We start from the raw sequence: 17,326 nt of genomic DNA, 5'->3' as shown, positions 1-17,326 counted from the left end.
TAGATCCCCGACGCCGCAAAAGTCCAACGACGCATTTTTGAGCAAATCATTAAAATACAAAAGATCACCGCACCGACACGCCGGACCGGTCAGTAAACATCCTCGCGGCAATGTTCATCGAGGCCAGCTCTTGGAACAGAAGCTTGGCGGCGTAGGGAATGTGCACCTGTGAGATCCGGTGCTTGTTGTTGCACAGGCGGCACTCGAACAGGCCCTTCTTCAGTTTGCTGTGACAGTTAGTATGTAGGTTCAATATACGAAAGAGGGGAAAGGACTCACGCAATAGGGGTCATCAGACCGCAGTCGTCGCAGATGTGCACGCGGAAGGGGTCGGACACGTCGAACAGGCGCTCCTTCAGGAAAGCGCTTGCGCCGTGGGCAATCATACAATCGCGCTCCATCTCTCCGAAACGCAGACCACCGTCACGGGCACGACCTTCCACGGGCTGGCGGGTCAGAATCTGGGTTGGACCACGGGCACGCGCGTGAATCTTGTCGTCGACCATGTGGCGCAGACGCTGGTAGTAGGTCGGACCCAGGAACACCTGTGCCACCATCTTGCGACCGGTGTAGCCGTTGTACATGACCTCAAATCCGCGCGACTGGTAGCCGTGCTCGCGGAGTAGACGCGAAACGGAGTCGACCGTCACGTCGGTGAATGGAGTGGCGTCACCTTCGAATCCACGCAGGGCAGAGACCTTACTCAGCTGACACTCGATCAAGTGAGCAATTGTCATACGGGAGGGAATGGCGTGCGGGTTGATGATCAGATCGGGAACAACACCCTCCCGAGTGAAGGGCATGTCTTCCTGTCGGTAGGTGATACCGATAGTACCCTTCTGACCGTGACGAGAGGCGAACTTGTCACCGATCTGAGGGATCTTGGTGGTACGCATGCGGACCTTGACGAACTTGAGGTCGTCACCGCCAGTCGAGACCAACACCTGATCCACGATACCACTCTCCGTGCTTCGCAGAGGCGTCGACACATCAATCTTGGTGTGAGCCTTGGTGCGCTGTCCGAGCTCCTCGGCCTCGGGGGCCAAAGGTGCGGTTTTACCGATAATGATATCTTCACCAGACACACGAACACCAGGAGCAATGATACCGTCATCGTCCAGCTTGTCGTAAGTACCCTTGCGCATGCCGATGGTGTCAGACCGCATAGGCTTCTCAAAGCGCTCCACAACCGTCAACCCCACCATCTTCTCCGAGTCTGTGTATGTGCGGTAGAAGAGACTGCGGAACAGGCCGCGGTCGATACTGCTCTGGTTCATAATGACGGAATCTTCCTGGTTGTAACCAGAGTAACAGGAAATGGCCACAATGGCGTTCTGGCCGGCGGGCAGCTCACGGAAACGCAGGAACTCCATCGACCGGGTTGTCGCGAGAGGCTTCTGGGGGTAGTATAGAATGTTCGCCATGGTCTCCATGCGCTGTGCAAAGTTGGTCAAGAACACGCCCATGGCTTGTTTACCCATGGCAGACTGGTAGGTGTTACGAGGAGACTGGTTGTGATCGGGGAACGGAATGATACTGGCACAGACACCGAGAATCATACTGGGGTGAATCTCGCAATGTGTCCAGGTGTGTGCCCGCTGACTGAGGATGGAACGGACACGCTTGTTAGGGTCGTCCGTGTCAGTTTCTGGCAGCGCATAACCGGCCTGAAGCTGCTTGGAGATCTCCAAGTCTTCGGGCGTCATGACAATCATAATCGTTTCCTCTTCCTCGGCATCAACCAACTCCACGGCTCCAGACCTCACCAAGCCATCCCATCCGAAATAGCGCTCCCGACGGTCTTCTGCATCCATGTCGGCCGGCAATTCCTTGTCCTGCTCAAGCTTGCGAATGTGCTCCTTGTTCAGAATCAACGAGCCAGCGTTCTCGCTCTTGGGGTCGTTGTCAACGGTGAACAGAGGTCGACACACACGACCAGTATCCGTGAAAATCTTGAACTCTCGGTCACGAATATCACGGACCAAGCTGACCTCATGAGAGATCATGTTTCGCCGACGCAAGGACATCATGGTGTTGACGAGATGGGATGGATCGCGATGAATACCAACCCAAACACCGTTGACAAAGACCTTGGTGGCGTTGGGTGTAACTTGAGGCTCGAATTCTTCGAGAACCTCCATGTTACGCTGGATCATGAAATCGATAATGGGCTCGCTGGGAGTACCCACGGTGATATAACACATAAGCGCCAAGTTTTTGACCAGACCACAAGCCTGACCTTCAGGCGTTTCGGCAGGGCACACAAGACCCCAGTGAGTATTGTGAAGCTGTCGAGGCTTGGCGATCTTACCATCTCGGCCAATGGGTGTGTTGGTACGGCGCAAATGAGATAGCGTAGAGGCGTAAGTATAGCGACTCAGCACTTGAGACACACCGGCCTTGGCACTGGCCGCCTTCTTCTGCTCACCCCAGTTACCCGTTGCGAGGGCGTACTTCAAACCACTGGTCAGAGTAGCAGCCTTGATACCCATGTTGAGGTAGATCTCCCGGTTGGTCTCAACGCATCGCTGCACGTAGCGCTGCAGGTCACGGGTGACTCGGGTGAAAAGGACACGGAACAGACCAGCCAGAAGGGGACCAGCCAAATCCAAACGCTTCTTTCCGAAGTGATCACGGTCATCAACATCACGGCGACCGAGGGCGCACTGAAGAAGACGGTGCACCATGTAGCCAAGGAAGAAGGCCTTGCGGGTTTCACTGCCCTCGCTCTGTGAAATATGCGGCAACAGCTCCTTCTGCATGATCTCCCTGGCATACCGCACACGGCGCTCATGGTTCAGGTTCGACTGAGAAGATCCACGCTTAGCGATGAAATCTAAAGCCACCTCTCGGTCTTGAATGACGAAGCCCTCCTCAATACACGGTTTCAACATCTCCAACATTGGGGTATCATTGCGGTCGTAGCAAATGTGGTTGAGGATATCCTCGTCGGACACAACACCGAGGGCACGGAAAACAACGACGATAGGAATGTCGGTCTTGACGTAAGGCAGAGTCGATCGGATGGTAGGGCCAAATCCACCCTTGGCGCTGTCACCCTTGGAGAAGAGCTTGAGCGCAAGTTGAGACAGAAGTCGCGATCCCTTTTCGACCGCACTTCGAATTTCAGCAACATAAGGTGTCGGGCTTGGGGGAGCCTTCTTGAACACCTGCACGATGTTTCCGGCACTTCGCTCCTGAGCGATGAGAACCTTCTCACTTCCGTTGATAACGAAGTAACCACCGGAGTCGTAGGGGCACTCGTTCCACGCGTAGAGATCCTGCTCCGGCAAGTCCTTCAAGATACAGTACTTGGACTTGAGCATGATGGGCATCTTGCCAATGAACACCGGCTCCTCCTTCTGCTGCTCCGAGGGGAGCTCCTTCTGCTCCCACTGGAGGTATGTGCCACGGGTCTTGCGGTCTTCCTCGAGATCGCCCTCTGCGTCCTCGGGATCGGCAACCAGACGCTCTCGTCCTTCCATGATCTTTTTGGTGACGCCAAGGTACAGCGGACTCGCGTAAGTGAGGTTTCGGAGACGAGCCTCCTGCGGCAACATGATCGTAGTCGCTCCGTCACCCTCCGTCACGGATGGTCGCGAAAGCATGACGGTTCCGAATTTCAGCTCGTAGCGGCGGACGACGATCGGCTCGACTTCGTCTTCGGCGGGTGGGAGGGTTTGGTCGAGAACCACCTGTCCTTGTTCTTCCACCAGCTCCTGCATCGTCGAGGAGATGAATTCATCGAAAGAGTCGAGTTGCTGGGAGACAAGACCCTTGCTGTCGAAGAAAGAAGAAATCACGGTCCAGCAATCCTCCGAGGTGATTCCCTCGTCCCCATCATCGTAAAACTCATCTTCGTAGGCTTCGTCGTAGTCGGCCATGGTGAAAGGTGGTAAGGTCCAGAAAGGGCCCCAAGTGCGAAAGAGAAAGAATGCTCCTCAGGTAGCGCAGGGAGGCGCTAAAGCGCGTCGGCCGCGGAAGGCAGTTGCGTGAGAAATACCCAACGCGCTGCAACACTCGCCTGTCAGAAACTGGAGAATCGGTATCTGCAGTCTGCACAGGCAGATGAGTGGGCAGCCTGAAACCTGAGGGGCTCGGTGGGATGAGAAAGAAAGCCCAGCGGTAGCAGGGTGAAGGGACTGATCTCCAAGGATCTTGATGCTTCAGCGCCATGAGGTGCGCTAGCCCGATGGGGATGTCACGTGCTACATAATTGATAAAATCACGTGATGCGATGGGTTTTAGAGTCGCCTGCGTGAAGAGAATAAAGGAATCAATTGAAAATATGCTTTAAAACTTGTCTTGACCTCAAAATTCTGTGCAGCTGCTTCTCACCGTACCTTCGGCCATCAAATACACGGTTGAGTGTTGACCCAGGTGGGATGTATATTTCCACCAAATGCGCCACCCAGGCGCCGTGGACAATAAGGAGGAAAAATCTAAAGACAAAAGCATTTTTACAAAACTTGGGGCCAGGTCAAGAATTTATGTAGTCAAATAAATCTACACAACACTATTCAAAGAACTCAGCATGCAGGAATCTTATTGATCAATATATTACATTGCTGGCCACATTCGAGCCTAATCACAAGAACTGCAGCAAGGTGCTTAGCATATCCTTGAAATCCTTCTGGCTTTGTTCTTCCCCTTCGAGCCCGTCGAGTTGTTCTATACCAGTTAGCTTCGTGTACCGCAGGATAGGGGCTAAACTTACCTTGCAGGGTACCCCGAACCAGTGACAGGTCCTCATCCCGGTCTGCCAGGAGGGCGACAATCTTCTTCTTAGCACCATCATCCTCAGCGATCAACCATGCCAGGATAACATCAATAGTCTGCACCATACGTTAGCCTCAAACTCCGCAATAAAGCCGAGAGATACAAACCTGCAATGAGAAAAGACCGGCATCGAATCGTCGTGACAGCCATTCACCAGCCATGAGTTCCTGATCCTCTGGCGAATAGCCTTTGCGCTCCTTTGCAATAGCCTCCTCGACAGGTGAAACGCGAGCAGCATATTCCCGCCGCAACTTTACGAGCTTCTCAATCTTCTCATAGTCCTTCTCCATGAACTTGGCTAGCGTTCGAATACGCGCAGCGGAACCACCAGGCAGAAGTCGGAGAAGCGAGGCAAAGATACCCAAAAGGTGCTCGATGTTCTGTGACTCTTGCTGCAAGCTGTTAACGGATATACCGCAAGGCGTAGAATCAATATTACCTTTTTCATGAACATTCCAAATACCGTCCTCAATCCTGCGGCTTCAACCAATCGCTCACAAGCTGGAGCACCTCCTGCTCCACCGAGTGCATGATCGAGGACTCGAAGAGCACGCGGTTTGCTAAACTTGCCCTCTTTGAGCATGATCTGGCCCAGTTCAATACCTTCCGCTTCGATGAATTTGTCTTTCCCTGAGTCTTCATCAACGAGGCAGACCAAAGAGTCGAACAGGTTCTCCACGTATTCCTCCTCATCGGAGTCCTTCTCGGGATCGCGTTTCCGGTATGCGCTGAGAAGCTGGAGAATGATGTCGACACCTTCGAGACCGATAAACTTCTCCCGGTTCTTTGAGGAAGATTGCAGGAGAATGGCCAGGATTTCAGCGGCATACTGCTTGTTCTGGCTCACAGGGGTCTCTTTCTTTTGAATGCGAGATAAGATCCAAGGCAAGACCGTAGCGTCTTGCCCGATCTTCTCTGCAAGCGGAGTCTGGGAGGAGAGGTTCTCCAGGACACCTGCATGGATTAGCTTTCGCCAGACGGTGTACTTGTCAAGTAACTCACCCAGCACATAGTAGACTCCAGCACGATCGGTCTCTGAACTCTCATCCAGACGACCGAGATTTTGTGTCAAGAGCTCGATAAGATCGGCATCCATCTGGAGTTGTTAGTATCGTACTTGAGAAGTTGCTTTAGGTACAATACTCACCATGGAATTGACCAAGCTATCCCACTGTTCCTGTTCAGCCTCCACATCTTCATCGGTCAGCTCACTGATAATCTGGATGGCGTCAATCGCAATGTCCGCATTCTCATGTGAGAGCAGAGATATCAACGAGCCGACACAACCCATCTTGGCAAACTCCTCGTACAGCTCAGGGTGCTCCGACAGAATCGACAGCCCCTTGATCTCGGTGTCCAAGTCGGCTTCGGATGCCATGAACCTGTCGCAATCAGTCAGCCTGAAATCGACGGTGTACCAGCGGCGAACTCACTTTTGTGGATCACCTTCAAACTTCCCACGGAGTTCCGCATTCTTGGATATCTTTCTCTCGAAGTTTAGCGCAAATCGGCGAACCCAGGCGGCGTCGAATTTCTCTGGCTGTTTGAAAGTTCCCGTCAGTATATCACAGAATTCGGAGTTCATAAGGGCTGCATACCGCAGTCTCCTCTTCTTCATTTTGGTCAATGTATTGCATCGCATCGGCGGTCTTTTGTTCCATGCCTCCGCCGAAGAAGCGCCCTTCCTCGTCGTCTGGTACATCCTCTTCGCCAAAGTCGGGTGGCAGCTCGGGACCGGCTTCCCCATCATCCTCCATCTCATCCTCCACCATGGGCTCCTTGCCTTTGGACCTCACGTCGCCATTGGAGCCCAGCTTGGCTGCTTTGTATAGCTCATCTTGTCTCGTTAGCACGTTGTGGCGGGAGCGTTCGCGGAATGGGAGGGCGTACTGGGATCTTGGACGGGCTCGAACTTGCGTTTAGAGCTTCCTGCAGTGGAGGGTTTCTGGCTTGTCAGCATATCAAGTCGGACCAAGGTATGATCTCTGGTACTTACTTTGAAGAGCTCATCGACACTCGTCATGGCTGCGGAAGTTCTCTCGCAATAGTCGCGTCGCCCAGCGCCGTTTTCAGAGAGAAATCTTCAAAGGAAGACAGAGCTTGTAGTAATAAGAAGAAAAAAGAAGAAGCAGAAACAATCCTCAACGAAGCAGGTGAAGTCGCATTGCCATGCGCGCGCCGCAAAAGAAGTACGGGTGACGCTGCACGCCAAGAACGCAGTGACGCCGAGCGGTCGGCGGCCGCAGATTTCTCGATCCTCGACCTCCGATCACTTCGACACAACCACCTCTACCACCTATCTCTCCACCCAGTTTCTCATCAACCGCAATAATGGCCCCCAACCGTGTCGTCGTCTCCAACAACGGTCGCCCCCAGAAGGGCTTCATGAGCACCATCTACGATGAGGCCACCTCCCCCGAGAACACCACTATTGTCCGCAGTCTCCTGGTCTTCGGAGTACGTCCATGCAGTCCATTTGAATGCGCAAACGTGAAACTGACATCTTCTAGGCCGGTGTCGCGTTCCTCCATAGCAGCCTCGGCGAGTTCCTCCTTCCTCCGTAAGTCGCACCACCCCGGTCCTTTCCCATTGAATGGAATCTGATTCGTCACAGTATGTAAAACAACTCCATCGCCAGCCTCGGATCGGCTCGAATCATTTCTTTGGACCTTGTGAAGCATACTGGCGTCGGTCAAGGGAAACATGTTGGATAGACACTCCTCGCTCGACGCTCTCGATATCTCTGTATAATAGTTTGTTGGGCGTGCATGCATTTGGCATTGCTCCCCGGGTGATTTTTTATGAATACCAGGATTTTGACACTGTCATTGAACTTGCCTTCGAATCTCGTAAGGCGATGAGTCCCTAGCTTCGGTATGGAAGAGCTGAGCCTTGGTCATCTGGGCAGTGGTTTCCTCAACAGCTTGCCGGAATTGCATTGAAGTACCGCAAAGCCTCCCAGCCATGTCTTAAATCAATAATTGATTTCCGTGGCGTGATGCCCTTTTCTCTCACTATAGCTCCAAATATGTTGCTCCATGATTGATGAAAACGAGATTCTGTCATATAGTCCAGGAGAGACCATTTCAGCCCATTCTAACGGAGTCACATCCGGATCGTCCAAATAATTAGTGTATGTAATTCTCATCATAGGAGATAAAAAGTGGGAGAAGATACGTAGAGATGAGGTTGCATACGGCTTTCCGCCGCTTGAGGATTGTATTCTGTGGTCTAGATGAACATGCTCTATGAAGAAACCCATTGAGAAACATGTTATTTGACCTCTGATATTCACTAGGTGAAATGCGCCTTGTTTCCAACAAATCAGCAATGGCGCAATTGCTGCGGACATGCGTTAACCCTGACAATAGTGATGCGGCATACAGCTGGTAACATGGACTGTAGGGATAACAAAGTGCATTTGAGTAAATTAGGTAATTTCCAGTAGTGGCACCCGGCAGTTGGCAACAAACATGAGTGGGGACTATATAGCAGGACTGCTTCTCCCGAGCTACCAACATCGATCTTCTACTTTGCGCTGGATTTGTTGAACGTCACGTTGTTTCCATCAGGGAACCCGCTATTTTGGTAAGCCTCCGCAAATACCCCACACTCCAGACCGAACACCGCCTTTGGTTGAACTGCCGTCATTGATATCCGCAGTGTCGATCTCTAATCTGCTTGCATAATTGACGTGCTCGTGGGACTTGAACCTTGCTACCATGAATACCCGAAGACAGAGCCCTGCATGAACGGCGATGTCTTTCTCTCCTCCAAGCAACGCGCTGGCCCTGAAGCGTAAGTTGCAGCAAGCCGACTCTCGCGAGCCTGCGACGAAGCGACATCATCTCCAAGGCTACGACCCGCAGGCACCATGGCTGTCCGAGGCGAAACCGCTGAACGGCTGGCGCACCCTTGGTGATCCGGCCGTCCATAGCTCGATGCCCCTGGCCAATATGGTCTCTGCCGTCCAGGACCTGATCGACCCTGACTTTGATCCATTGACTGCCATACTGGATGAGGAGCCACGGTTTCTGAAGCCGCTGCCAGATCGCATATGCTCCGAGGACTTGGAGTTCTTGCGTTTTCGTGAGGCGCTTTCGATTCCGGAAAGTGGCTTGCGCAATGAGTTGCTACGCTCGTATATCCAGTGGGTGCACAGTTTCATGCCCGTGCTGAATTTACAGGAGTTCCTACGATGTGTGGCGGAGAACGATCCAAATGGGAACGTCAGCATTCTTCTGTTTCAGGCGGTTATGTTTGTTGGGACGGCCTTTATCGACCTGAAGCACTTGCAAGCCGCGGGTTACTCGACTAGAAAAAGCGCGCGCAATGCCTTCTTCACTCGATTAAGAGTATGCTCACTTTATGTGCTTATGAGAACCCCGCGCTAATTACTTCCTAGCTTCTCTATTCCCTCGACTGCGAAGAGGATCGCATCGTCATTCTCCAAACACTCTTATTGATGACCTACTGGTCCGACCCCGAAAACAGCCCGCAGCGAGACATCTGGGATTGGATCGGAATTTGCAACACACAAGCACACTCGATCGGACTTAATACAGACCCCGCGTCGAGCGATATGGACATACGGACTCGACGATTGCGAATTCGCATTTGGTGGTGCATGTACTCTCGAGACCGCCTGATCGCCATGGGAATGCGACGTCCACTACAAGTGAACGAGGGAACCAGTAATGTGCCAATGCTCAGGATGGAGGACTTTGACTTTGAGCCATTCTCACCTAGTGCGGTGCGTCTCTTTCGCTGTCCTCAGCTCGAAGACGTGTCCCATCAGAAGCGTCTGGCAACCATGTTCATTGAGAAATCGAAGCTTTGTCAGTGCATCGGCCGAGTGCTTTTTGCGCAGTATGCACCATCACAGCGCCAGTTCGGAGCTACTGACCGCACCACCGTCACATTGGTCCCTCGACAAGCCTCCGAGTCTGAGTTTACACGATGCACTCAGAAACTTGACTCGTGGCTGAGCGCTCTTCCAAAAGATGCCCAGTTTATCCCGCAATCGAAAAGCAACTTCCGCGATGGCGAGGATGTGCTCCTCTTGCACGGCGCCATGCTTCGCATGCTCTTCCATGCAACTACTAGCGCGCTGCACCGACCCTGGGCAGCCCTCTCGAAAGACCAGTCAAAGTCTCGCCTTGAGATGCGCAGTATTGCTCGCTCCAAGATGCAAGAAGCCGCCGCTGGCATCACACACATCATTCAAGGCCTCAACCAACTCAACCTTACCCGATTCCTACCCCAATCCGGTGTGACGGTAATCCTCCCAGCCGCAGTCGCCCATCTATCAAATTCAATGTCGGACAATCCCGCCGTACGGGAAAGCAGCATCTCCAACTTCCACCGCTGCATCCAAGTCCTGCACTGTCTTAAAGACATCTACCCAGCGGCCAACATCGAATTCGCCAACCTCGAAGCAGCAACAAAGATGCAATCTGGTAACTGCAACTCCAACACTTTCTTCCAAATAATGAAATACAATTTCGCATCACCCACACCACCAATCTACAACCACTCAACAACAAGAACCCCAGAGTCCACCGCCGAAACCCCGCGCGCAAGAACACAACCCACACCACCCACACACGAAGACCAGCGCAAACTTAGCACCACCTCCGTCTTTGAACCATCCGACGAAACACGACGCCCATTCCCAAATGACTTCGACGACCACTTCGCCGAAACAAGCACCCTCACAAACCCCCTCAACTTCTTTTCTATCGACTTCGACTCTTTCCCCGATATGTCCGATTCCCTCGAACGAGATATCTCTCCCTCCAACGAGCTGGACAGTATTGACTGGACACAAGCTTTATTCCGAGGGACATTACAAGAAACCGATAAAGATATCCCTTTTGATGAGGCTAAGGAACACCGCCAGGAGCGGGAGCAGGCGCAAGACCTCTTCGCCTTTCCATTGAATGATGATAGAGACTCGGGGTTGCGAGCTGCTACTGCGCATCATGATATTACGGGTGATTTGGATCGTGATTTGGGGTTCCGGACTGGGGATGATGGATTTTAGTATACTATTTATTCCCTTCGCCAGGAGATATATTTTCTTGATATGTATATTAAGGAACGTACTACTCAGAGTAGTCCGGAGTAGTACGTTCCTTAATATAAAGGCGTTTTGGTTGAAAAAAATGGGTGTAAAACAGGAAGTAGGTGTTTAGGTGGCCGGGTGGCTTGGGAATTACGTTAGATCTTACTATGAAAAACATTTTGAGGGCTAGCATCCCCCACCCTCCGCCCGACCCTCGCCTGGCCTCTGGGTGGGTCTGAGGTCATTACGATGCTCAGCTCGCGCCTCTTCATTTAACATACATGTATCAACCAAACCACAAGGCTGGACCAAATGCACAGACAGCAACATTCGAAATATCCTGATCTCTACCATTATTCATGGGCTTTTCTACATTTATCTATACATGTAGGTGAGATCAATATTCGGAAACGGATATGGTCTTGAGTTTCAATACATACATCAAAAGACCGAGGCCTGTTCTAAGCTATGTATTATAGGATATATACCAGGCCTGTTCCTGTATCCGCTGTAGACTTGACTCGATGAAATCACCATTTCCACTATAGAGGAATTCTTGGTTATCTCATTCAAGATTCTGTTTCTAGCAGTGGGATCCAGGAAGCGAAGCTTCAGAGTTGGTCACGTAAGCCCATGGGGGGTTGCAGCTCTCGGTGGCATGGTTGAAGAGATAAAAGTTTCCTGTAGCACGTGTAAGTCAAATTTCATCAATTCGGGCAAGCGATTTATAGCGAAATGGAAACCGTACCATTAGCGCATAGGCAGTAGGTGCCATCAATGCCACAGTCTGGGTTTGCGCTATAGAGAGATCAGTTACAAACTTGATGATATACAGAGAGCGACACTCACTAAGAGTAGCAGCCACTATCACCACGAGCAACATTAGTGTTTGCATCAGAGGCTGGTGCTGCCATCACCATGGCTACTTGAGCAAGAGGAAGGAGCAGAGTAATAGCCAGCATTTTGAATATGCTTGTAGCGTTGTAAAGAGGGGTAAAGAACAGAGAGGTAGTTGACGAGAAAGTAGTGGAAGTATTTTGAATAATCAAGCTTGAATACGTTGACTTCCCTCATTCTTATAGATTTTTCTGTCATTCTTGTCGGGTCCAAGATGAACCTCATGAGGGGTTCTCTTCTTCCGTGTTACATTCATACGGAGTTAGTGGACTTGCGTTGCTCGAACTTTCGAGCCGTACATGCTCCGGCCCAAGCACCGGAACTCCGTCTCCTGTCCCTGAATTTCTTAATGTTTTGGAGGGAACCATTATAGAGCCAAGCCATCTACACATTAGTCTTAGCCTTGCGGGTACTCCCGGCCAATCGATTGCGAAGCTTCAGGAATAATGGGGCTCTGGAATCCACCGATGTGACCTGGTGTGGGACATTCGGATTATTTTTCGCCGCCAAGACTGGCCACCCCAGAACCCCAGAACCTTGAACAAACACGTTACATGTGTAATGCCCCTGAACGAGGAATGTTACCATATAACGATGATTCTCAGCCGATGTTGAAGTATTTTTTGTATGAGGTGATAAGTGCGAACGTGATAGGGGTAACGAAGTGCTTATGTTTTGATCACCTCCTGAATGCACTGAAATAACGTGCAACTTAATGAGCGGGACAAAAGTCTTTTGGATAGAGCGCCCACATTTTTCTCTCGTGACTTCTCAACTAGCTCTTGTTTGGGCTACATCACGCCCGCCATGGATGGGCACGGCGCCGATAGCCATGTTAGTCTCCCGTACGACCTGGGCAATATGAAACTTGAACTATGCACTGACAAAACACTGCTTCCTTCAGCTCGCTAGTATCCTGCTTCCGTATTTGGAAGAATTCGATGAAAGCGCAATCAATCATTTGGCTACTCAGCTAAAGGGCTATGGAATCTCGGTCGATGCTGTCACGGCCTCCGAGCGGAGTCCTAGCTTCAGACTCGTCTTTTCAAAAGAAAGTTCGTCGGTCGATCATATCGATCAAGCGTCCAGGATCGAAATACTAGACTTCTGGGCGAGCCAAAGCGCCAACACCGAACCGATGATAAACAGGATTGATTTCAACCCGGCAGACACCCCGGACCTGGCGATGCTCCTAGATCTGCAAATGGGGAATGGCAGGCGGGCTGAACAGAACTATGATTACGAGAATGGTGATACAATAGAAGGGGTACCCCAGGATTTCTGTCAACAGACAAGGCCGCCAGCGGCACAACCCACAAGGTTCGTTCACTCGCTTTCAATCTAACTCGTTGCTTTTCCTGATGCCCTAGCAGCCACTGGCCGGAGTGTGAGTTAGCCTCGGCACTAGGACTTGTCGTAGATGGTTCAAATCCCATCAGTCCGGAAACCCAAGGCGAATTATCAGAGGCTTCGTCTGGATTAGCCTGCCAGCCAAGCGACTTTGCCATCCATAGCAATCCTCAGGAGCAGATGCCTTACGATCACAATTCACCACGAAGGAGGCCTGTGCAAGTAAGTAAAAATCGGAGCCGGACTTCTGCTTCGTCCGATGCGTTCTTTGAGTGCTTCGACCCTCTCTATACCACATCATGCTCTAGCGACCGAGCCCCAACGCAGTTACGATCTCTGTTTGGTCCAGGCACCAAGTATAATTTGCCAGACAAGATTCTACATGAGATATTGGAAATATCGGAGAACTTTATAAGGCCTGATCTAGTCGAATTCCTTGAAGAAAGCCTGCCCCGGTGGAAGACGGCCGGTCTCTGGCTGCAAGAACAGATACCAGCGCCGAGTACAGAAGGATCAGGACGGACAAGGCTTTTAAATGCCTACTCGTGTATTTTTAAACTTGAGAATCGGATCAGAGATGACCAGATCCTCAATCGAGTGGCTGTTGCGACGCTGTACACCACATACGAGCAGGCCTACCTAGAGTGGCGACACGCCGGCTCGCAGCAGTGTAAGGGACAGGGGCGTGGGGACGCTTCAACCGTGATTGATGGTATTTTGGTCGAGTTGCATCCAGACTGGCACCTTGGAGACAGGAAGCGTCACCTTCGCAGTCGATTCCACGACAAGAAACGATTTGGCAAACGATGGCTTATGCTGATCCGGCTATTGGGGGAGAGCATCCTCATCTCATGTTCAACACAAATTGCATCGGCAGTGTAAGTTCTATCTACTCCATAGTCCTTCTAACCTTGGAGATAATATTGTCCTAACGTCTGATACTTATAGACATACCACGGTTTTCACGACCGGCATGCTGGAGGCACTAGCCTATTGCATTGAACGAACAGACCCTAAGCACCTCTGTGTCCTTGGGATTCTGAATTCAACAGCAGCATCACTTCTCCGTGGTGGACGGTGTGACGATATTGACCCGGATCAAATCCTCGCCGAAATTAGATCTTCATACACTACTAGCTAGGGTCCACTATTTTGCGTCGACGACGTCGCCCAGATTCAGATCAAAGCACTCGTATTAACCCCTGAAAGACTGATTAATATATATATAAAATTCATGCTTAGATGGCTACAAATAGGATATGCTAGGTGATATCTATTGATTTGGTTGATCCCATTCAACGAAACCCCGGATTAGATATAGTTCCATTTCTCATCCAGGCCGCCTTTCCACGCTAGCCTCCCTTGGGTTAAGAATGGCAAAGGTTTAGATACAGTCTAAGTTTAGGCATCCTCATTTTCCTCAAGAATGAGATAAATATGACAGTAGCCAAATGAACCTACAACTGGAGAGCAAAATCACAAGGGAAATCTACTCATAGCCGAGGACTGTATGTAACATTACTTTGTTTAGTCTGGGAATTTCAGACAAAATGGAGATGCTATAGAGCACTAAATCCAGCTAGTGCTGCGAATGGACCCCTCGATGAAGCTGTGTCTAGACCTCGCACTCACCCGCGCGTGACCCTCCGGACCCTCCACCCGCACCTCTTCTTGGCGGGTGGAGGGTCCGATTTATAGACCGTGAGGGCCGGGCACTTATATGTCCGACCCTCCGAGGGTCACCCTCAGGGTCCCCACGTGACACGTTTTAGGCAGAAAAGTCATATTTTAGGTGTGAAACCACTTAATCATCTATTCTAAAATAGTAAAGCGTGTCCTAAACAGGTAAAGAGTGTTGACAATACGCGGGGTCGGTTGCACCCTCCGCGGGGCGGGTGAGTGCCAGGTCTACCTTAACCTTAGTCCTAGTTGGGTAAGGCTCTGTGGCACCACGTTACAATCGCATATGTACGTATATGTACATGCGCGCCCTGTGGGGATAGCTGGGAACGCCACAAGAGACCAAAGCGGTCGGAACGGAAGTAATTGTCTCTCGAGCCGGTTGGTGGGACCTTCGAAGATTTCTTGATCAAACCGTGGGGCTGGCAGTCTTGAACGCCGCAAAATTGGAAAATTGATTTTGTTAGGGAAATGATTTTGGGGCGGGAATTGCGCCAGATCATTTAAAATCTCCACCCTAAGCTTGGAAGCACATCCGGTTTCACTTCGCCTGTTGATCTGTCTTTGCTTTCTCCGGTTGCCCGTCTTTCCTCCCCATTCCATATTTGTGACTCACACGTGGGCGGAATTCATGTGCCCTCTATCTCATCCGATACGCGAAATCAACCCCAGCAAAAGTGAAACCAGCTAGTGTTCAGCCTAATCCTCAACACTTACGGACATTTTTGACGCCAAATATATACAAGCGGCGCCGATACTGAAGGGGCTTGTTCTGAAGATTGGCACGCCTACCTACATCTTTTCTTCTAAATACTGCCGTGATCAACAACATCATGTCAGACACGGCCCATGATCGGCTCTCAAAGCTTCCCACTGAACTCCTAGTCCTGATCTTCCAACACTCGACCGACTTTAGTTCACTATGGAGCCTTATCCACACATCGTCATACCTATCGTCGGTGTTTGATGCTCATGCCTGCTTGATTGGCAATGCTATTTTGAACACCAAAGTTCCATCCTCTACCCGGGCTCTTATGCAAGGCGTTCTGTCACTGTGGAAAGGTATATTCCTATGCCGTACCCCGGAAGATCAGCTTTATCAATTCGACTGGTCCGAGGTCCCACTACTACGCAGTATATCCGGAACCTCATCAGAAATAAGATCGCTTATTAAGCTAGCTCACTATGTTCATGTGCACGCTCATCTATGCATTGAAGGCTGTATACAAAGATGTTTGCAAAGCAGCTTGGGTGACCGCCACTATCTTAAGGGGTTTGAAATCCCAACATGGACTGAGGAGCAACGTGGAATTCTAGGATTTTGGCGACTTGTCTTCCTCAATCAGCTCCGAAAAGAATCGTACAAAGGCTTACTAAGATGGCCGTGCCATGCCTTAGACTCCTTGGATAATGGAATACAGTATTATTATCCAGACTCTATTCCTTGCATGCTGCAAATAATCATGGTACTCGATTACCTAAGAGGTTATCCAAAATCCGAACGGCTCTTAGAACGTTCGAAGATATTCAACCTGCCTCCTATCCTAAAGGAGAGAGAATTTGGCTGGGACTGTCAGCCTCCACCTTCCTGGCAGGCGATTTCCCAGGGGCAAGAGCCTGATGAAAATCCTCGTGAACAAATTACGGCCTCCGATATAGTATCAAACGTCGTCACCGAGCCGTCGGCAGAGCAGCTGATTAACGAAATGGAATGCCAACTTGTTGATCCTAGTGAGCAACTAGAAGAAGAACCGCGCGAAAATCTAGGAGAAGAACAAGAAGAGGCATCGAGTGAGCAACACTCTCAAGAGCCTAGTCAAGAGCTCAGTCTGAGAAACTGTCAACAGTCTGACGAAAACCTGAGTCTTCGGTCTCGAAGAATTCGGTGGTTTGGGCCACAATCTTCGTCTAGTGAATCCGAACCCAATGAATTCTATTTCTTATCTGATGAAGATAGCGAAGGAGATGATGATGATGAGAATGAAGATAGTGACGACGGCGAAAGCATTGTCATTCGCCCCACAAGGTGTACCCTTAGAGATACCTCAGATACTGATAGCGATGAGTACGAATTCCCGGATAGACTGCGAGTAATAGGCGGCTCTATCAGTCAATATCGGGAGTGTCCTGTTCAAGACTTCGGCCCAGACTCAACCGGAGAAGAAGAATATTTGGATCTCGAAAGAGCGTCGCTTGGCCTACAGTTTTGGAGCAGCATGGTCTCAAATCCTGAAGGGGGACCTGGCAAATATATGCATTTCAAAGCTTATTCGAGGTATGGCTTTCTACTATGGGAAGAATGGCGGATGATTGAATTTGGTTTGTGGTCGAACAAACCAATCGAAGATATGTCTGTGTATTATCAGAAATGGTTCCGGTTCCTTTGTCCGGAGGACATGGCTCTTCACAAGAAGTTCCGATACGCATGGGATGAAGATTGGCTATAAAATGGATCGGTATGCTAGATCCTATATCTGAATACATATCCATATTTCTTGACCCAGCTTTGCTCTCCGAGTTTCAAAGTATAACGAGTTGGTTAGGCGCACGAGC

General features: G+C 50.5%; 7 protein-coding genes across 7 annotated transcripts; 4 read left to right on the top strand and 3 right to left on the bottom strand.

Annotated features, from left to right (window-relative positions):
* Positions 1-64: 64 nt before the first annotated feature.
* Positions 65-3,884, bottom strand: N7498_006155 (DNA-directed RNA polymerase II subunit RPB2; the record flags this gene model as incomplete). Its single annotated transcript, XM_058453217.1, has 2 exons — positions 65-227; positions 280-3,884. The coding sequence occupies 2 exons, from the start codon at positions 3,882-3,884 to the stop codon at positions 65-67; spliced, it is 3,768 nt and encodes a 1,255-aa protein (XP_058307408.1).
* Positions 3,885-4,588: 704 nt separating this feature from the next.
* N7498_006154 (beta-catenin-like protein 1) lies at positions 4,589-6,802 on the bottom strand (the record flags this gene model as incomplete). Its single annotated transcript, XM_058453216.1, has 9 exons — positions 4,589-4,671; positions 4,718-4,835; positions 4,887-5,171; positions 5,219-5,875; positions 5,927-6,161; positions 6,213-6,319; positions 6,378-6,616; positions 6,670-6,724; positions 6,776-6,802. 9 exons carry the CDS (start codon positions 6,800-6,802, stop codon positions 4,589-4,591), a joined length of 1,806 nt encoding a protein of 601 aa, XP_058307407.1.
* A 246-nt stretch (positions 6,803-7,048) lies between these two features.
* On the top strand, positions 7,049-7,606 carry N7498_006153 (uncharacterized protein). The gene is made up of 3 exons (XM_058453215.1): positions 7,049-7,236; positions 7,290-7,339; positions 7,394-7,606. The coding sequence occupies exons 1-3, from the start codon at positions 7,111-7,113 to the stop codon at positions 7,398-7,400; spliced, it is 183 nt and encodes a 60-aa protein (XP_058307406.1). The 5' UTR covers positions 7,049-7,110; the 3' UTR covers positions 7,401-7,606.
* Positions 7,607-8,537: 931 nt separating this feature from the next.
* Positions 8,538-10,825, top strand: N7498_006152 (transcription factor domain-containing protein; the record flags this gene model as incomplete). The annotated part of the gene is made up of 2 exons (XM_058453214.1): positions 8,538-9,134; positions 9,185-10,825. The coding sequence occupies 2 exons, from the start codon at positions 8,538-8,540 to the stop codon at positions 10,823-10,825; spliced, it is 2,238 nt and encodes a 745-aa protein (XP_058307405.1).
* A 604-nt stretch (positions 10,826-11,429) lies between these two features.
* N7498_006151 (uncharacterized protein) lies at positions 11,430-11,808 on the bottom strand (the record flags this gene model as incomplete). Its single annotated transcript, XM_058453213.1, has 3 exons — positions 11,430-11,527; positions 11,595-11,644; positions 11,696-11,808. 3 exons carry the CDS (start codon positions 11,806-11,808, stop codon positions 11,430-11,432), a joined length of 261 nt encoding a protein of 86 aa, XP_058307404.1.
* A 742-nt stretch (positions 11,809-12,550) lies between these two features.
* Positions 12,551-14,234, top strand: N7498_006150 (uncharacterized protein; the record flags this gene model as incomplete). The annotated part of the gene is made up of 4 exons (XM_058453212.1): positions 12,551-12,577; positions 12,648-13,063; positions 13,114-13,971; positions 14,042-14,234. 4 exons carry the CDS (start codon positions 12,551-12,553, stop codon positions 14,232-14,234), a joined length of 1,494 nt encoding a protein of 497 aa, XP_058307403.1.
* A 2,002-nt stretch (positions 14,235-16,236) lies between these two features.
* N7498_006149 (uncharacterized protein) lies at positions 16,237-17,220 on the top strand (the record flags this gene model as incomplete). Its single annotated transcript, XM_058453211.1, has 1 exon — positions 16,237-17,220. One exon carries the CDS (start codon positions 16,237-16,239, stop codon positions 17,218-17,220), a length of 984 nt encoding a protein of 327 aa, XP_058307402.1.
* Positions 17,221-17,326: the final 106 nt, after the last annotated feature.

Source organism: Penicillium cinerascens (genome assembly GCF_028974065.1).
Source record: "Penicillium cinerascens strain IBT 15544 chromosome Unknown contig_6_segment0_segment0, whole genome shotgun sequence".
NCBI classification, from domain to species: Eukaryota; Fungi; Ascomycota; class Eurotiomycetes; order Eurotiales; family Aspergillaceae; genus Penicillium; species Penicillium cinerascens.
This window is presented reverse-complemented; position numbering and strand designations above follow the sequence as displayed.

What these genes read in the sequence shown, in the direction of transcription:
- N7498_006153 (XM_058453215.1), top strand. Translation starts at nt 7,111, where the DNA reads ATGGCCCCCAACCGTGTCGTCGTCTCCAACAACGGTCGCCCCCAGAAG. An exon ending in GCAGTCTCCTGGTCTTCGGA is followed by an intron (nt 7,237 to 7,289) that starts GTACGTCCATGC and finishes GACATCTTCTAG; the next exon opens with GCCGGTGTCGCGTTCCTCCA.